The 18615-nt window shown below is 44.1% G+C and overlaps 1 protein-coding gene across 1 annotated transcript; it reads left to right on the top strand.

Annotated features, from left to right (window-relative positions):
* Positions 1-533: 533 nt before the first annotated feature.
* LOC110507041 (claudin-15-like) lies at positions 534-6510 on the top strand (the record flags this gene model as incomplete). The annotated part of the gene is made up of 4 exons (XM_036964626.1): positions 534-687; positions 5255-5428; positions 6114-6296; positions 6424-6510. Coding segments are annotated over 4 exons (597 nt in total), but the record flags the coding sequence as incomplete, so codon positions are not given.
* Positions 6511-18615: the final 12105 nt, after the last annotated feature.

The raw sequence follows: 18615 nt of genomic DNA on the forward strand, positions 1-18615 counted from the left end.
CTGTAAAACTATACATCTTTTCATACAGTAGGGCAGGCTTTGTACCCCTGAATCACTGTTGTCACCTGGATACAGAAAGGATGTCACTCACACCTTTATCAGAAGTCATGTGCGCTTTTTGTTTTTTAACAGGATGTCAAAAAGGCACATGAAAGACTGAGATCATAACGCAAAAGATGAGATAAAAAGTGCACTCTTAGGACTGAATAGGGTATTGTGTGTAGGGTGAGAAAATCGAGAGACTATGAGACTACAACAACAAAATGTGGAATAAGTCAAAGGGTATAGGCACTGTATGTCGGTAGTTCAGATAAAGTATTTTCCTGGTTGTTAAAACCACATTAACAAAACGTCTTTGTACAACCATCATACAATCTGACCATGATGACATAAAATACATCATATTGACGACAGTGCAACCAGTTTTGCCAACTGGGATATAGCTAACACTCATTGTTTGTAGGTTAATAACTACTACATAACAAAAACATTTTGTTCTGCCTTCTCTCTTCCAAGTAAATCAGGCAGCATGACTGACCACTAAGCTTTTAGCCTTCCAGGTCCTGGGTCTGTCTTTAGGGGTGATGGGCTGGTGTCTGGAGAACAGCGACACTAGTTCCTATTCCTGGAGGGTCCACAGCCACTCTCAGGCTGTCACAACCAACAACTGGCAGTTTGAGGGCCTGTGAATGACCTGTGGGCTCTGTGCAGTGCCAGAGATACAAGACTGTACTGGGGCTACCAGTTGAGAGACACATGGAGGGCTCAGTGCAATACTCACATGGAGTATTAAAGGGCCAATCTTTAGTTTAAACAAAAACAAAATAGTTTTGGTAAACAGCGGAGGAAAGTTGTTGGAGAAATGTAACCACTTTCAAATTCAAAGAGCGCCATGGATGCATGAACTGACCATCCAAACTATAGTTTTAACCATGTTCAAAAAAATCCTCAGCAATCTATACAGAATACCCCATAATGACAAAGCGAAAACAGTTTTCAGACCCTTTGCTATGAGACTCGAAATTGAGCTCTGCTGCATCCTGTTTCCTACTGATCATCCTTGAGATGTTTCTACAACTTGATTGGAGTCCAACTGTGGTAAATTCAATTGATTGGATATGATTTGGAAAGGCGCACACCTGTCTATATAAGGTCCAACAGTTGACAGTGCATGTCAGAGTAAAAACCAAGACATGAGGTCGAAGAAGTTGTCTGTAGAGCTTCGAGACAGGGTTGTTGTTAAGGGAATTTTTATCAATGATGACTAATTATGTATACATTTCAATCAGGACTGACTAATCAGAATACTATTATGTTACTGTATATGTACTAATCAGAATACTATTATGTTGCTGTATATGTATGAGTTTTCTTTCTTGATCCCAGTACTGAATATAATGTGTGTGAATGTGGTCAAGAGTTAGAACAATGACTGTCTGTTCCTTGGTAGAAATGAATGAACGATATCTTCAGACTGGCTAGAATGCTTATCTACACAAGAAGACCTTGACTTATAAATTATATGATCTTAATAGGGAGAGACGATGTGAGAACCATACAGCCTTTGTACTGGAACGGAGATGGCACGGGTTGGTGCTGAAACTAATGACGTCATTTTCAGTTTATAACCTGTGGTAAACTGTATCGTGTTCAGTACTCGTGAATAAAGGCTGCTATTTGACTTTAAGACCGGGCTCTGTCGATCTCTATAAAATAAGGATCTTACAAATTCTTATGAATTGACAGTGTTTAATTTTAATTGGGAATTAAAACAGAGGAATTAAATTCCTGCAACAATTGTGTCGAGGCACAGATCTGGGGAAGGGTACCAAAACATTTCTGCAGCATTGAAGGTCCCCAAGAACACAGTGGCCTCCATCCTTCTTAAATGGAACAAGTTTAGAACCACCAAGACACTTCCTAGAGCTGGCCGCCTAGCCAAACTGAACAATCGTTGGAGAAGGACCTTGGTCAGGGAGGTGACCAAGAACCCGATAGTCACTCTAATAGAGCTCTATAGTTCCTCTATGGAGATGGGAGAACCTACCGGAAGCACAGCCATCTCTGCAGCACTCCACCAATCAGGGCTTTTTCAGGCCTTTAGTGACCAGACGGAAGCAACTCCTCAGTAAAAGTAACATGGCAGCCCGCATGGAGTTTGCCAAAAGATTCTCTGGTCTGATGAAACCAAGATTGAACTATTTGGCTTGAATGCCAAGTGTCACATCTGGAGGAAACCTGGCACCATCCCTACGGTGAAGCATGGTGGTGGCAGAATCATGCTGTGGGGATGTTTTTCAGTGGCAGAGACTGGGAGACCAGTCAGGATCGAGGCAAAGATGAACAGAACAAAGTACATAGAGATCCTTGATGCAAACCTGCTCCAGAGCGTTCCGGACCTCAGACTGGGGCGAAGGTTCACCTTCCAATAGGACAACGACCCTAAGCACACAGCCAAGGCAACGCAGGAGTGGCCTGGGACAAATTTCTGAATGTCCTTGAGTGGCCCGGACTTGAACCCGATCGAACACGACCTGAAAATAGCTGATCAGCAACACCCATTCATCCTGACAGAGCTTGAGAGGATCTGCAGAGAGGAATGGGAGAAACTCCCTAAATACAGTTGTGCCAAGCTTGTAGCGTCATAACCAAGGAGATTGTAGGCTGTAATCGCTGCCAAAGGTGCTTCAATTAAGTATTGAGTAAAGGGTCTGAATATTTATGTAAATATAATTTATATATATATATATATATATATATATATATATATATATATATATATAAATTAGCAAACGTTTCTAAAAAAACTTTTTTTGCTTTGTCATTATGGGCTATTGTTTGTATAACGGAAGAGGTCGTTTAAAGAGTTATCTTGAATTAAACTTTAAATGTCTTTACCTATCACATCAATAAACAGTCATCTTAATAATCATTATCTCTTATCATATCATCATTCGGAACAGTTGTAATCTCATCCATCTGCAAAAACTGAATCCTTACTCTTGATTCAGTACTACACAAATTGGTTTAATTATGTATTTACTAGCTAACTATATAATAACAGGATAACATATACACTTAATACATGAGACAAAGGTCCCTAGTGGACTTTTACAATACGGTGGCTTTTTACACAACAACATGGAGCAAGAGAAAAAGACACTCATCGTCGATACTTTTCAGAACTATCCTCACATTTATCATATAGTTTGCACATGAACCGCTGCCCATTTGGAATAAGGAATCATGTGTGATTTGACAAGAGTAGTAGGATGGTTTGAAGAGTTTGAGATATTTGACTCAGGACAGCTAATCAGCTGTACCAGTGATTGTCTGAGAGGGGAATTTATTTTACCCCTCGTGTTGGTATTCAGGATTCGGACCACGGTGGACATGAGCTGCAGCTCGCCGTCTCTCTGGTCTAAAAGAAGGTGAGTTTATTTCTTCACCTCATGTTGAGGTTTAAAGTTCCAACCATTTCAAAGATGTAGCTCTCACCTCATGTTTCCTGGTCTCTGAGATTCAGCGTTTAAACCACTTTAGACTTGGGCTGCAACTCCCCATCTTTCCTGGTCTACTGTTAATTTCTGTGGGCAATCCTTTTATGCACTCAAGTCAAAAGGGGACGGTTCCGTCAGTCTGACATGCTCTCTGACCTCATTCAGGGCGTGGCTACTTACTATGAACAGTAGATAGGAGATTCTCTTATCCCTCCTAAAATCACATTCATATCTTAACAAATATACGTCAATAATTTTCCATATTATATGCACAACATTGGATGGAAACTTGACAGATAAAGGGGATATACTTTCCAAGTTACAGTATTTATTTTATACCAGTGTTAATGATATAACAAAATACTGACCACACTGACCATTCCCCACATTCTTATGTTAGAAATATTGATCCAGTATTCAGTTTTGGACGTGTTAGAGTTTTGTCGAGAAAAGCTGTCTGTTAACAAAGACATTCCTTTGCTTGATACTAAAGGGGGAGAAAGATCCCCCTTCTCCTGTACTTTACAACAGGGTATAAACTGTCAAATATCTTCCTCGGATACCACAAAGACATACTTCCTTCCCTGGTAGATGCCTCAAGTTCCAAAATGAGGAGTGTGTATGCACGGACATTGGTTTGTGGGCAAAAGCACTATATAAACATTGCAAAGGCGCCTTTCGATTAACAAATGCCAGCCAACAGTGTGACCCTAGCAGTTACATTAAAATCCTTAGACTCTTGATGCAGTTTTACATTTGTAAGGTGAATATTCTGCTTTGATAAGTGTCCATACAGCACAAATTAATTAAGAAACTGAGCAAAGATCTAAAGAAGTATTTGCGTTACAAAAGTATTGTGTAGTTGAGACTGACATACTGTATCTGTTAAATAAATTGTAGCATGCCTGTAGTACAGCTTCTATATTAGGACAGCCTCAGCAGGACTTTTTGAAGCTGTTCTCATAATGGACACTGTAGTACGGTAGTCTTTTTGAATTCCTTTCCAATGTGACGGACACTTTCACCTGGCTACCTCCGGATTGAAGAATGCATGCCATATGGTCTCAGTTTCAGGCCATGAAAGTACTCTGGATGTAAATCGCACAAGTATGTATCATTGTATGATCGCTCAGTCAATCATTGACAGTCACACTGACCTTGGTTTCCTTTCACCTCTATGACACAGCAACAGGCTCCTAGATAACCACATGTTCATAAGAATGAAGAACTGAAGTCAGAACCGTAGTCACCTTACCACCAAAGGTCAGAGTACTTTCATTGTTACAGAGAGAGAATAAAAGAGTTTTGTCTAACCTGAAAATAATAGTGAGCATATTCTAAGGAGATACCAATGGCAGGTATCTATTGTGAAACTCCTGATTTAATAGTTGAGGAAGTCAAACAGTGTCATTGCTTTCGATTAACCAATCTTTCATATTGTTTATCTCCTTAGACTACCCCTAAGCTCAAAACCCTTGTCACTGTCACCTTATAGGTGAAGCCTCTATGGTTTTTACTTGCCTCTTATCACTTATCACTGCTTTTGAAACAAGACAACAGACACCCAGCACATTGGACACCAAGCAGGAACATAGGACAACTTACATATCTCGTGAGGCCATTTTCAATCATCCTGTGTGTCTGAGGGTTTCAACCTCAAGCCATTAGAAGCCTTTTCCTACACTTGTGTGTGTGTGTGCTCTGGGTGATCATGTCGACGGCGGTGGAACTAACTGGGTTCCTGTTGTGCGTAGCAAGCTGCCTGCTCACAGGCTCCTCACTAGCCAATGACTACTGGAAGATGTCCTCAGTGTCTGTCAGTGTCATCGTATCCACACGTCAGTTCCAGAATCTATTTCACTCGTGTGCCGAGAACAGCGCCGGCATTAGGAACTGGAAAGACTTTGAGTCTATGCTCGCTCTGCCTGGTAGGTTCTGGACTGACTGCTACTTCCAAACTGGACCAATAGATAATCTCCAAAACCTGTCCCAAACATTATTGGCAAATGAGTTTGACACCCCTTGTCAAAGGGAACTCTAAAGGGAAAAGTTTCCTGCTCCTCTGTCACTCCCTCTTAAACAAATGGTTAATGTTGTGCGATGCGATTTTGCTGTGTGAAGGTCAGTCAATTACATACAGCAACCTTAACTAGTCCGCTTTGTTGGATTCCTGATGTTGCCAAATGTTTTAAGAATAAGAGCAACACAATCTGTCTTCATATTTTCAATGGAGTGTCACTTCAGAAAACATGAATGATCCATGTATTGCTACAGTTCTGTATATTAGACACACCCTATATCTGATTTAACGCCATTTGTTTGTGTGTTCTGTAGTTGACATACAGGAAGTTGAAATAGGCATTTAGCGGTGTCTAACAATGAAAAAAGGCCACCAGTACTTGCTTGATAGCATCAATTGAAGTCTGTTTATTTTCTTTAGGCAACATGTCCCACTAGCACACCCTGCAAAATTTCTGCTATGCCTTCTTTAGTGTGTGTGTGTGTTGTGAGACACGCAAGGGGATAGAGTTGAGCACATTTCCCGTATTGACTCCAAGGCCCAGTCTGCTCAGGCCCTCTATCGATCCAATGTCTGTTGTTGACTGGAACTCTGTTTCTTCCTGTGGTCAGATTACATACAGGCATGTCGAGCCCTGATGATCATCGCTCTGCTCCTGGGTCTAGCGTCCATCATTGTGTCAGTGCGGGGGCTGAAATGCACAGAGATCGGCAGCACTTCTGAACAGGTCAAGGGCGAAATCACTCTGTCCTGCGGCAGCTTGTTCATCTTATCAGGTGTGTCCCCAACTGCCAGCATCATCACCTGAGTACCAATCTCTCTCTCTCGCTTCTTCTTCCCCCCCACTCCGCATCTCTCTTTCTTCTGCCGTTTATCAACCATCTCAATCTGCCTCTCCTGCAGGTCTTTCCACCTTGACTGCTGTGTCATGGTACGCTGCGCGGGTGGTGCAGGAGTTCCATGATCCATTCCTTGCAGGAGTAAGGTGAATACACATCCCAAAAGCTGAAGGTACTGCCTGGGAATTGGCATTCTAGTTAGATCCTCAACCAATCAATTAAAACCTTGTTAATAAAAACATTTTATTGAAGGAATCATTCTGATTTGGTTATACACACACACGTAAAGTTGATTCATTCTCTGTCCCTGTAGGTTTGAGCTGGGTACAGGTCTATACAGGTCGGCCATTCTAGGTGGGGTCATGCTCTGCTGTTCCTGTAAGAGAGGTCCATCAGCACCACCAACAGGGTGAGTAATTGCGCCTACAAAGTTGAGTCCCAAATTACACATTAATCCCTATATATAGTGCAGTATAGGGCTCTGGTCAAAAGTGGTGCACTATATAGCCATTTGGGATGCAACCAAAGACACTTCCTACTCCCAAAGCTAACGCGCAAGCTAACCATTATCCTACCAAAACCATGGTCTTGGTTGGGCAAAGAGAGGACAACGCTATCTCAAGTCTCCAGGCAGGTGATGGGCTAGCCAACACTAGTTAGCTAACAATTTCCCATCTGTTACATGAACTAGTCAAAGAAATCATTGTTGCCCAATCTTTTGTACCCTGCTTGTCTTACAGGGGATATTCATACAATTACTCAAAAACAAGCCGTGGACAACAGATCTACAGGGCAGCACCTGTGTCCGTCGGGGAGTTTAAAAAAAAAATCTTGTTGTTTGTTTGTCTGTTTCCATTTATTACTTCAGTAAAGTGTAATTTTACTGGTTTGCATTTGCTGTTATATTTGTGTTGTTTTGTTGTTGTTGTCTTCTTGAGTTGCGTGAGTCACTGTGAATATTAATGCAATGTTTATTACTTTGAAATGTTTCAAAAATAAAACAATTTCTCTATTGATGATTATTGTTCTATTGATATTTTATATCTAAATTAATAGAAAATATAAGCTATGCCACAACTCCAAATTAATGGACAAGATACCCACTGGCCACAGACTTCTAATCCACATCGGTTTAACGTAATTTCATTGAAATGATTGATTCAATCAGTGTGTGCCCAGTGGGTAAGTAGTGAATCCTTTGATTCTAATCTGACTATAGCCATATGTTCAAGTAATGTCTTGTGATTGCTCAGCTCCTTACTTGACATTTGATGAAAAAACATTGTGATATTCTGTTCTTTAACATTTCATCTGATATGTCTACAATGTGACTAATTTAGATACTTTGGTCAGAATCTGTTGTACAAATCTACAGTTGGACTGCTTCAAACAGGGAAAAATACAGTAATTGGTTCATATAACCAGCATCACTGTGCTAGATTATTTGTTTCACTTTCTCCCTTCACTTGCCACTGACTGGGCTTGAACCCCACTTAGAAAAAATGGTTAATTCGGTTTCTATATAGAACTTTTGGGGTCGTTGGTCAAAAGGTTATCTTTTATTAGAAAAATGTTCAAGCCTCTGAAGATAGAAAGTCAGCCTACAGGCTGAATGGTGTTTCCTCTGATACATTGGTGTGGCTGGCTTCTGGGTTAAGCGAGCAGTGTGTCAAGAAGAAGTGCGCCTTGGCAGGGTCGTGTTTCGGAGGACTCATGGCTCTCGACCTTCGTCTCTCCCGAGTCTGTAGTGGAGTTGCAGGATGGGACAAGACTGTAAAACTACCAACTGGGGAGAAAAAAAGTTTTTAAACTAGAAAATAAAGAATAGATTAAGTTCTTCCAGAGTTTGAGTACTAAGCTACCTGTTTTTAGGAACGAGCCACTTAATTAGACACTTTATAAGCTAGCTAATAAATGATCATTTTAATTATTGGCTAAATAGGCTGCATTTAGACAGGAAGCCCAATTCTGTCTTTTGACCAATCAGATCAGCTCTGACAATGATCTGATGGGAATTGGGTTGCCTGTCTAAATACGGCCTTAGAGCTACAGACCCAGCCTGACATTGGCAATTAGCAAATTGTTATTTCAGTGTGGAGTCAGATGGGGGGGACGATGTTACATTTTTTTTTTTTCATTTTATTTCACCTTTATTTAACCAGGTAGGCTAGTTGAGAACAAGTTCTCATTTACAACTGCGACCTGGCCAAGATAAAGCATAGCAGTGTGAACAGACAGCAACACAGAGTTACACATGGAGTAAACAATAAACAAGTTAATAACACAGTAGAAAAAAAGGGGAAAAAAGGAGTCTATATACATTGTGTGCAAAAGGCATGAGGAGGTAGGCGAATAATAAACATTTTAGCAGATTAACACGAGTGATAAATGATCAGATGGTCATGTGCAGGTAGAGATACTGGTGTGCAAAAGAGCAGAAAAGTAAATAAATAAAAACAGTATGGGGATGGGGTAGGTAAATTGGGTGGGCTATTTACCGATGGACTATGTACAGCTGCAGCGATCGGTTAGCTGCTCAGATAGCAGATGTTTAAAGTTGGTGAGGGAGATAAAAGTCTCCAACTTCAGCGATTTTTGCAATTCGTTCCAGTCACAGGCAGCAGAGAACTGGAAGGAAAGGTGGCCAAATGAGGTGTTGGCTTTAGCGATGGTCAGTGAGATACACCTGATGGAGCGCGTGCTACGTGTGTAACGGTGTAAGAAGAGTGAACTGAATGCTGATAACCTCTGTTGAATGTGCATGATGGGCTTACAGAGGTAATAACCTCTCCCTCAATGTTAACAAAAGGAAAAAGCTGATTGTGGACTTCAGGAGACAGTAGAGGGAGCACGCCATCCACATTGATGGGGCTGCAGTGGAGAAGGTATAAAGCTTCAAGTTCCTCGGCATACACATTGCTGACAATCTGAAATGATCCACCCACACAGTGTAGCGAAGAAGGCGTGACAGCTCCTCTTCAACGTCAGGAAACGGAAGAAATTCGGCTTGACCCCTAAGGTTTAAAGATCATCAAGGACCTCAGCCACCCGACTCCCGGTCTGTTCACCCCATTACCATCCAGAAGGCAAGGTCGGTAAAAGGTGCATCAAAGCTGGGACCGAGAGACTGAAAAACAGCTTCTATCGCACTGTTAAATAATCGGCCTCCTCCCACAGTGCTGCAATGAACATTAGTCACTGTCACGAGCCGGCTACCACCCGGTTACTCAACCCTGCACCTTAGATGCTGCTACCTATGTACATAAACATGGAACACTGTCATTTGGAACACTGTCACTTAAAAAAATGTTTACATACCATTTTATCCACTTCATATGTACAGTTGAAGTCGGAAGTTTACATACACTTTGGTTGGAGTCATTAAAACTCGTTTTTCAATCACTCCACAAATTTCTTGTTAACAAACTATAGCTTTGCCAAGTCGGTTAGGACATCTACTTTGTGCATGACACAAGTAATTTTTCCAACAATTGTTTACAGACAGATTATTTCACTTATAATTCACTGTATCACAATTCCAGTGGGTCAGAAGTTTACATTCACTAAGTTGACTGTGCCTTTAAACAGCTTGGAAAATTCCAGAAAATTATGCTGACATAACCTGAAAGGCGTCTCAGCAAGGAAGAAGCCACTGCTCCAAAACTGCCATAAAAAAAAGCCAGACTACAGTTTGCAACTGCACATGGGGACAAAGATTGTACTCTTTGTATAAATGTCCTCTGGTCTGATGAATCAAAAATAGAACTGTTTGGCCATAATGACCATCGTTATGTTTGGAGGAAAAAGAGGGAGGCTTGCAAGCCGAAGAACACCATCCCAACCGTGAAGCATGGGGGTGGCAGCATCATGTTGTGGGGGTGCTTTGCTGCAGGAGGGACTGGTGCACTTCACAAAATAGATGGCATCATGGGAAATGATGTCGATATATTGAAGCAACATCTCAATACATCAGTCAGGTAGTTAAAGCTTGGTCGCAAATGGGTTTTCCAAATGGACAATGACCCCAAGCATACTTCCAAAGTTGTGGCAAAATGGCTTAAGGACAACAAAGTTTAGGTATTGGCCATCACAAAGCCCTGACCTCAATCCTATAGAAAATTTGTGGGCAGATCTGAAAAAGCCCTGACTCTGTCATGTACTGTCATGTTGTGTCTTGTTTCTGTCCTTTCCCTTCACCCTGTCTCCCTCTGCTGGTCGTTGTTAGGTTACCTTTTCTCCCCCGCTTTCCCCCAGCTGTTCCTTGTCTCCTCTAACTACCCATTCACCCCGTTTCCCACCTGTTCCCTTTTTCCCTCTGATTAGGTCCCTATATCTCTCTCTGTTTCTGTTCCTGTCCTTGTCGGATTCTTGTTTGTTGTGTTTCATGCCTGAGCCAGACTATCGTCATGTTTGCTGTAACCTTGTCCTGTCCTGTCGGAATCTGCCGGTCTATCTGAGCCTACCTATGTTTGGTTATTAAAGAAGCTCTGTTTAAGTTAGTTCGCTTTTGGGTCCTCATTCACTCACCGTAACAGAAGAATCCGACCAAGAATGGACCCAGCGACTTCGGATCCTCTCCACTCAGCCGTCGGGATCCAGGGAGCGATGCTAGGCAGACACGAGCAGGAAGTGTCTGCTGCTCGACATGCCGTTGAGACCCTGGCCACCCAAGTCTCCAACCTCACAGAACAGGTTCACCATCTCCGCCTCGATCCACCGGCCACTTCCAGGGCTTTCGAATCTCCGGAGCCCAGAATCAATAACCCGCCGCGTTACTCTGGGGAGCCCACTGAATGCCGCTCGTTCCTCACCCAGTGTGATATTGTGTTTTCTCTCCAGCCCAACACTTACTCCAGGAGCACTGCTCGTGTCGCCTACGTCATATCTCTCCTTATTGGACGGGCTCGTGAGTGGGGCACGGCAATCTGGGAGGCAAGGGCTGAGTGTACTAACCAGTATCAAGACTTTAAGGAGGAGATGATACGGGTTTTTGATCGATCTGTTTTTGGGGAGGAGGCTTCCAGGGCCCTGTCTTCCCTATGTCAAGGCAATCGATCCATAACAGACTACTCTATTGAGTTTCGCACTCTTGCTGTCTCCAGTGGCTGGAACGAGCCGGCCTTGCTCGCTCGTCTTCTGGAGGGTTTCCGCGCAGAGGTAAAGGATGAGATTCTCTCCCGGGAGGTTCCTTCCAGCGTGGATTCCTTGATTGAACTCGCTATTCGCATTGAGCGACGGGTTGATCTTCGTCACCGAGCTCGTGGAAAGGAGCTCGCGCTCTCCGTCGCCTCCCTCTCCGCATCACTACCATCTTCCTCTGCCGGCTCGGGTGCTGAGCCCATGCAGCTGGGAGGTATCCGCATCTCGACTAAGGAGAGGGAACGGAGAATCACCAACCGCCTCTGTCTCTATTGCGGTTCCGCTGGTCATTTTGTCACTTCATGTCCAGTAAAAGGCCAGAGCTCGTCAGTAAGCGGAGGGCTACTGGTGAGCGCTACTACTCCTGTCTCTCCTTCAAGATCCTGCACTACCTTGTCGGTCCATCTACGCTGGACCGGTTCGTCAGCTTCCTGCAGTGCCTTAATAGACTCTGGGGCGGAGGGCTGTTTTATGGACGAGACCTGGGCTCGGGAACATGACATTCCTCTCAGACAGTTAAAGGAGCCCACGGCCTTGTTCGCCCTGGATGGTAGTCCTCTCCCCAGGATTCAGCGTGAGACGCTACCTTTAACCCTCACTGTTTCTGGTAATCATAGTGAAACCATTTCTTTTTTAATTTTTCGTTCACCTTTTACACCTGTTGTTTTGGGCCATCCCTGGCTAGTTTGTCATAATCCTTCCATTAATTGGTCTAGTAATTCTATCCTCTCCTGGAACGTCTCTTGTCATGTGAAATGTTTAATGTCTGCTATCCCTCCTGTTTCCTCTGTCTCTTCTTCACAGGAGGAGCCTGGTGATTTGACAGGGGTGCCGGAGGAATATCACGATCTGCGCACGGTGTTCAGTCGGTCCAGGGCCACCTCTCTTCCTCCACACCGGTCGTATGATTGTAGTATTGATCTCCTTCCGGGAACCACCCCCCCCCCGGGGTAGACTATACTCTCTGTCGGCTCCCGAACGTAAGGCTCTCGAAGATTATTTGTCTGTAGCTCTTGACGCCGGTACCATAGTCCCCTCCTCCTCTCCCGCCGGAGCGGGGTTTTTTTTTGTCAAGAAGAAGGACGGGTCTCTGCGCCCCTGCATAGATTATCGAGGGCTGAATGACATAACAGTGAAGAATCGTTATCCGCTTCCTCTTATGTCTTCAGCCTTCGAGATCCTGCAGGGAGCCAGGTTTTTCACTAAGTTGGACCTTCGTAACGCTTACCATCTCGTGCGCATCAGGGAGGGGGACGAGTGGAAGACGGCGTTTAACACTCCGTTAGGGCACTTTGAATACCGGGTTCTTCCTTTCGGCCTCGCTAACGCTCCAGCTGTCTTTCAGGCATTAGTCAATGATGTCCTGAGAGACATGCTGAACATCTTTGTTTTCGTTTACCTTGACGATATCCTGATTTTTTCACCGTCACTCCAGATTCATGTTCAGCACGTTCGACGTGTCCTCCAGCGCCTTTTAGAGAATTGTCTTTTTGTGAAGGCTGAGAAGTGCACTTTTCATGCCTCCTCCGTCACATTTCTCGGTTCTGTTATTTCCGCTGAAGGCATTAAGATGGATCCCGCTAAGGTCCAAGCTGTCATTGATTGGCCCGTCCCTAAGTCACGCGTCGAGCTGCAGCGCTTTCTCGGCTTCGCGAACTTCTATCGTCGTTTCATCCGTAATTTCGGTCAGGTGGCAGCTCCTCTCACAGCCCTTACTTCTGTCAAGACGTGCTTTAAGTGGTCCGTTTCCGCCCAGGGAGCTTTTGATCTCCTCAAGAATCGTTTTACATCCGCTCCTATCCTTGTTACACCTGACGTCTCTAGACAGTTCGTTGTCGAGGTTGACGCGTCAGAGGTGGGCGTGGGAGCCATCCTTTCTCAGCGCTCCCTCTCTGACGACAAGGTCCACCCATGCGCGTATTTTTCTCATCGCCTGTCGCCGTCGGAACGTAACTATGATGTGGGTAACCGCGAACTGCTCGCCATCCGGTTAGCCCTAGGCGAATGGCGACAGTGGTTGGAGGGGGCGACCGTTCCTTTTGTCGTTTGGACTGACCATAGGAACCTTGAGTACATCCGTTCTGCCAAACGACTTAATGCGCGTCAGGCGCGTTGGGCGCTGTTTTTCGCTCGTTTCGAGTTCGTGATTTCTTATCGTCCGGGCTCTAAGAACACCAAGCCTGATGCTTTGTCTCGTCTCTTCAGTTCTTCAGTAGCCTCCACTGACCCCGAGGGGATTCTCCCTGAGGGGCGTGTTGTCGGGTTGACTGTCTGGGGAATTGAGAGGCAGGTAAAACAAGCGCTCACTCACACTCCGTCGCCGCGCGCTTGTCCTAGGAACCTTCTTTTCGTTCCCGTTCCTACTCGTCTGGCCGTTCTTCAGTGGGCTCACTCTGCCAAGTTAGCCGGCCACCCTGGCGTTCGGGGTACGCTTGCTTCCATTCGCCAGCGTTTTTGGTGGCCCACCCGGGAGCATGACACGCGTCGTTTCGTGGCTGCTTGTTCGGTCTGCGCGCAGACTAAGTCCGGTAACTCTCCTCCTGCCGGCCGTCTCAGGCCGCTTCCTATTCCCTCTCGACCGTGGTCTCACATCGCCTTAGATTTTGTCACCGGACTGCCTTCGTCAGCGGGGAAGACTGTTATTCTTACGGTTGTCGATAGGTTCTCTAAGGCGGCTCATTTCATTCCCCTTGCTAAGCTTCCTTCTGCTAAAGAGACGGCACAAATCATCATCGAGAATGTTTTCAGAATTCATGGCCTTCCGTCAGACGTCGTTTCGGACAGAGGTCCGCAATTCACGTCTCAATTTTGGAGGGAGTTTTGCCGTTTGATTGGGGCTTCCGTCAGTCTCTCTTCCGGCTTTCACCCCCAGTCTAACGGTCAAGCAGAACGGGCCAATCAGACTATTGGTCGCATCTTACGCAGTCTTTCTTTTCGTAACCCTGCGTCTTGGTCAGAACAGCTCCCCTGGGCAGAATACGCCCACAACTCGCTTCCTTCGTCTGCGACCGGGCTATCTCCTTTTCAGAGTAGCCTCGGGTACCAGCCTCCGCTGTTCTCATCTCAGTTCGCCGAGTCCAGCGTCCCCTCCGCTCAGGCTTTTGTCCAACGTTGCGAGCGCACCTGGAAGAGGGTCAGGTCTGCACTTTGCCGTTATAGGACGCAGACTGTGAGGGCTGCTAATAAGCGTAGAACTAAGAGTCCTAGATATTGTCGCGGTCAGAGAGTTTGGCTCTCCACTCAGAACCTTCCCCTTAAGACGGCTTCTCGCAAGTTGACCCCGCGGTTCATTGGTCCGTTCCGTATTTCTCGGGTCATTAATCCTGTCGCAGTTCGACTTCTTCTTCCGCGATACCTTCGTCGCGTCCACCCGGTCTTCCATGTCTCCTGCATCAAGCCCGTCCTTCGCGCCCCCGCTCGTCTTCCCCCCCCCCCCCCCCCCATCCTTGTCGAGGGCGCACCCATCTACAGGGTCCGTAGAATTTTGGACATGCTTCCTCGGGGCCGTGGTCACCAGTACCTCGTAGATTGGGAGGGGTACGGTCCTGAGGAGAGGAGTTGGGTTCCCTCTCGGGACGTGCTGGACCGTGCGCTGATCGAGGATTTCCTCCGTTGCCGCCAGGTTTCCTCCTCGAGTGCGCCAGGAGGCGCTCGGTGAGTGGGGGGGTACTGTCATGTACTGTCATGTTGTGTCTTGTTTCTGTCCTTTCCCTTCACCCTGTCTCCCTCTGCTGGTCGTTGTTAGGTTACCTTTTCTCCCCCGCTTTCCCCCAGCTGTTCCTTGTCTCCTCTAACTACCCATTCACCCCGTTTCCCACCTGTTCCCTTTTTCCCTCTGATTAGGTCCCTATATCTCTCTCTGTTTCTGTTCCTGTCCTTGTCGGATTCTTGTTTGTTGTGTTTCATGCCTGAGCCAGACTATCGTCATGTTTGCTGTAACCTTGTCCTGTCCTGTCGGAATCTGCCGGTCTATCTGAGCCTACCTATGTTTGGTTATTAAAGAAGCTCTGTTTAAGTTAGTTCGCTTTTGGGTCCTCATTCACTCACCGTAACAGACTCAGTTACACCAGCTCTGTCAGGGGGAATTGGCCAAAAATCACCCGACCTGAATATCTGATCATCTGCACAAAAAAAACTTCAACCCATAAGTTCTAATAACGATGAAGTCCTATGAAATATAGATCTTAATGTGGGAAGCTTGTGGAAGGCTACCCAAATTGTTTGACCCAAGTTAAACAATTTTTTAATATATTTTTTTTAATTTTACCCCTTTTTCGTGGTATCCAATTGTTTTAGTAGCTACTATCTTGTCTCATCGCTACAACTCCCGTACGGGCTCGGGAGAGACGAAGGTTGAAAGTCATGTGTCCTCCGATACACAATCCAACCAAGCCGCAATGCTTCTTAACACAGCGCGTATCCAACCCGGAAGCCAGCCGCACCAATGTGTTGGAGGAAACCTGGCAACCTTGGTTAGCGCGCACTGCACCCAGCCCGCCACAGGAGTCGCTGGTGCGCGAGACAAGGACATCCCTACCGGCCAAGCCCTCCCTAACCCGGACGACACTAGGCCAATTGTGCGTCGCCCCACAGATTTGATAAACAATGGAAAAAACAATATATATACAACTTGTATACCCACACGTAGATGTACGTAAGTGGTGTAAAAAGTATTCTGAGAAATGTTCAGAGTAGTCCCTTTATGGATCATTTGATAAAGATAAGATCAAAGCATTGTATGACTGTCTAAATGGTCTCGGGAAATAAAGTCTCAAACAAAGATTGGCATGTTTTCTATGCTTTTAAAACAGCATTTAACTGAAAAAATATAATGCCATGTTAATCAGAGTCTTCATTAGAAATTAAATTAACCAGCCACTATAGGGACGCCCCTTAGGGGAAACAAAATCTTTGGTACTGCAATGCCCACGGGTAAAAATAGATTAATCTGGCCTAAACATTATGGTTGGTAGATACGAGAGCCACTATATCCACTTTTGGTTAAAGTACGGGACCTGATTTACCCCTAACCAATAAAACTATAAATGCTTATGGGATTTCCTCTACCAACAAAACCCATGCCTTTTTAAATTGAACCAATTAATGTTGAACACGTAGAGACTTGTTAATTAACTAAACTTAAGGCCCAGCCTATCCTGTCTCTGGTGCCAGACTTATTATGGACAGATCACTCCATCTACAGTGGACTGATCAGTAGTGTTAGCCTAGTTATAATACTCTAGTCTCGAGAGCTACCTCAAAAAGGACGCTCCCTCCAAAGTTTCTCTTCCCTTCTGATTTGGCCGATGTATTTTATAAATTTGGTGCATTACATATTCCTCTTAAAATAATAATGTGAAGCAGAAAGTGAATACAGAAATTGGTAATAAATACATAGAGTAACATTGTAAGGGTAGACTAAAATGAAAACAATGCCTTCCAATATGGAGAAAGTTATCATGTTTGTTTTGTTTGATTTTTAAACCTTGCAATAGGGGTAAAAGCAGGACATTGTTTGAGAGTGATGTGTCTTAGCAGTAGTGATTGAGAATGTTTTTTTCTGCTGGAAAGTTTAGAAGGGTTTTAGTTGAAGGTAACAGATATGGAGAGAAACAAAGACATTGATAAAGAAGGTAAAGTGGAAAGATTAACAGTACGATCTATCAGTTGATGTCAGATGTAATGAGTGTTGCCAGTATGTGAATGGTAATATGTTATTAGTGCCTTTCAGATATTTTAGTAATTTGAAAATGCTGAGGTTTTAATACAAGGTCACATGACGAACAGAGGGATTGAGCCTCTGGTGTTTGGGTTAGAGATAAGCTTCCTGTGGACAAATAGATAAGCCGCCAGTGAAAGTGAGTGGTACTCACTGAACTCAAACAGACTGTAAGTGACACAATGGGACATTTGAGACAGAGGTATGAATAATTGAATGAGAGATGTTGTTGACCATTTTCAATTATTATTACTCAATTCTATAGTTTGGGTAACACCAGTGATTTAAGTAAGAAGGTAATGTAATCTAAAACAATAATATTATTACATTACGTGGAACTGTGTCCAAAATTGAAGTAGATCCAAGTAAATGTTTGAATATTGAGCTTATAAGCCAGCACCAACATTTTGAAGGACCTAGTAGAGTTGTTAAACAACATGTTTCATATTTTGACTAGTTGATGTCACAGGGACAGTCAGTACAGAACATAAGTCAATGCAACAGGTAAAAATGATAAGATTACAAGAAAGGGGCACTGGGATTGTTTACTTTAGAAGGTGCCTATTCTGCTTAATGGGACACTGTATCATCTGATGTGTCTCAAGTATGATTCTGGGTACGCATGGTTTTATCAAGACATAATGCCCAAAGATGCAGTAAACTTGATTAAGAATTTTTAGGACTGATTAAAATGAAGAAAACTAAGTACATGTTTATTTTATTTCTTCCAGGACTGATGGAATGTCCACTACCAAATTTTCTGATGAGTTTACCAATGATTCTGTATCTCTCCCATTGAAAGGCGTCCTGAGGCAGGAACAGTATAAAGGTACCCAGATCCGGTTGTTAAGGGAGCTCCAAAATGAAGTAATGCCAGGCCATTTTGTTTGTTTTTACCCTACATTTTACCACCCACGACAGCACCTACACACAACCCACCTGTTATGAATATTTGTTAGTGATGTTAATACTGTGCTTCATTTATTGTGTGGGGTCTTTTTATTTGGTTTTAGTGTTTTTTTCATGGGTTAGAAAGGATGCAGCTTAAATGGCACACAAATAACATTTTATGAAGTATCTATTGTGCAAGTTTTGCTTGCAAACATGCAAGTCTATTGCTCAGAAATGTACAGAAAAACCCAATGTAAAACTGGTACACAAAATGTTTGAAATGTTTTTAAACAATGAGTCTGAGGAAGAGGGAAAGAAAGGGGAAAGAAACACTCACTTAATGGGGTTGCATGACCTCTGATCTCTGTTCTGACTTTCTGGTGAGGCCTGATCACCCTCACCAGAAAGGCTAGAGACATATGGTGAGATTTAATTGTAGCGCTGATACATTGGAAGAAGGTTATCATTTATTAATAGTCCTATGTGTGTTTCGGACCACGAGAAGGA

The sequence above is a fragment of the Oncorhynchus mykiss genome, chromosome 27 (assembly GCF_013265735.2).
Source record: "Oncorhynchus mykiss isolate Arlee chromosome 27, USDA_OmykA_1.1, whole genome shotgun sequence".
Lineage (NCBI taxonomy): Eukaryota > Metazoa > Chordata > Actinopteri > Salmoniformes > Salmonidae > Oncorhynchus > Oncorhynchus mykiss.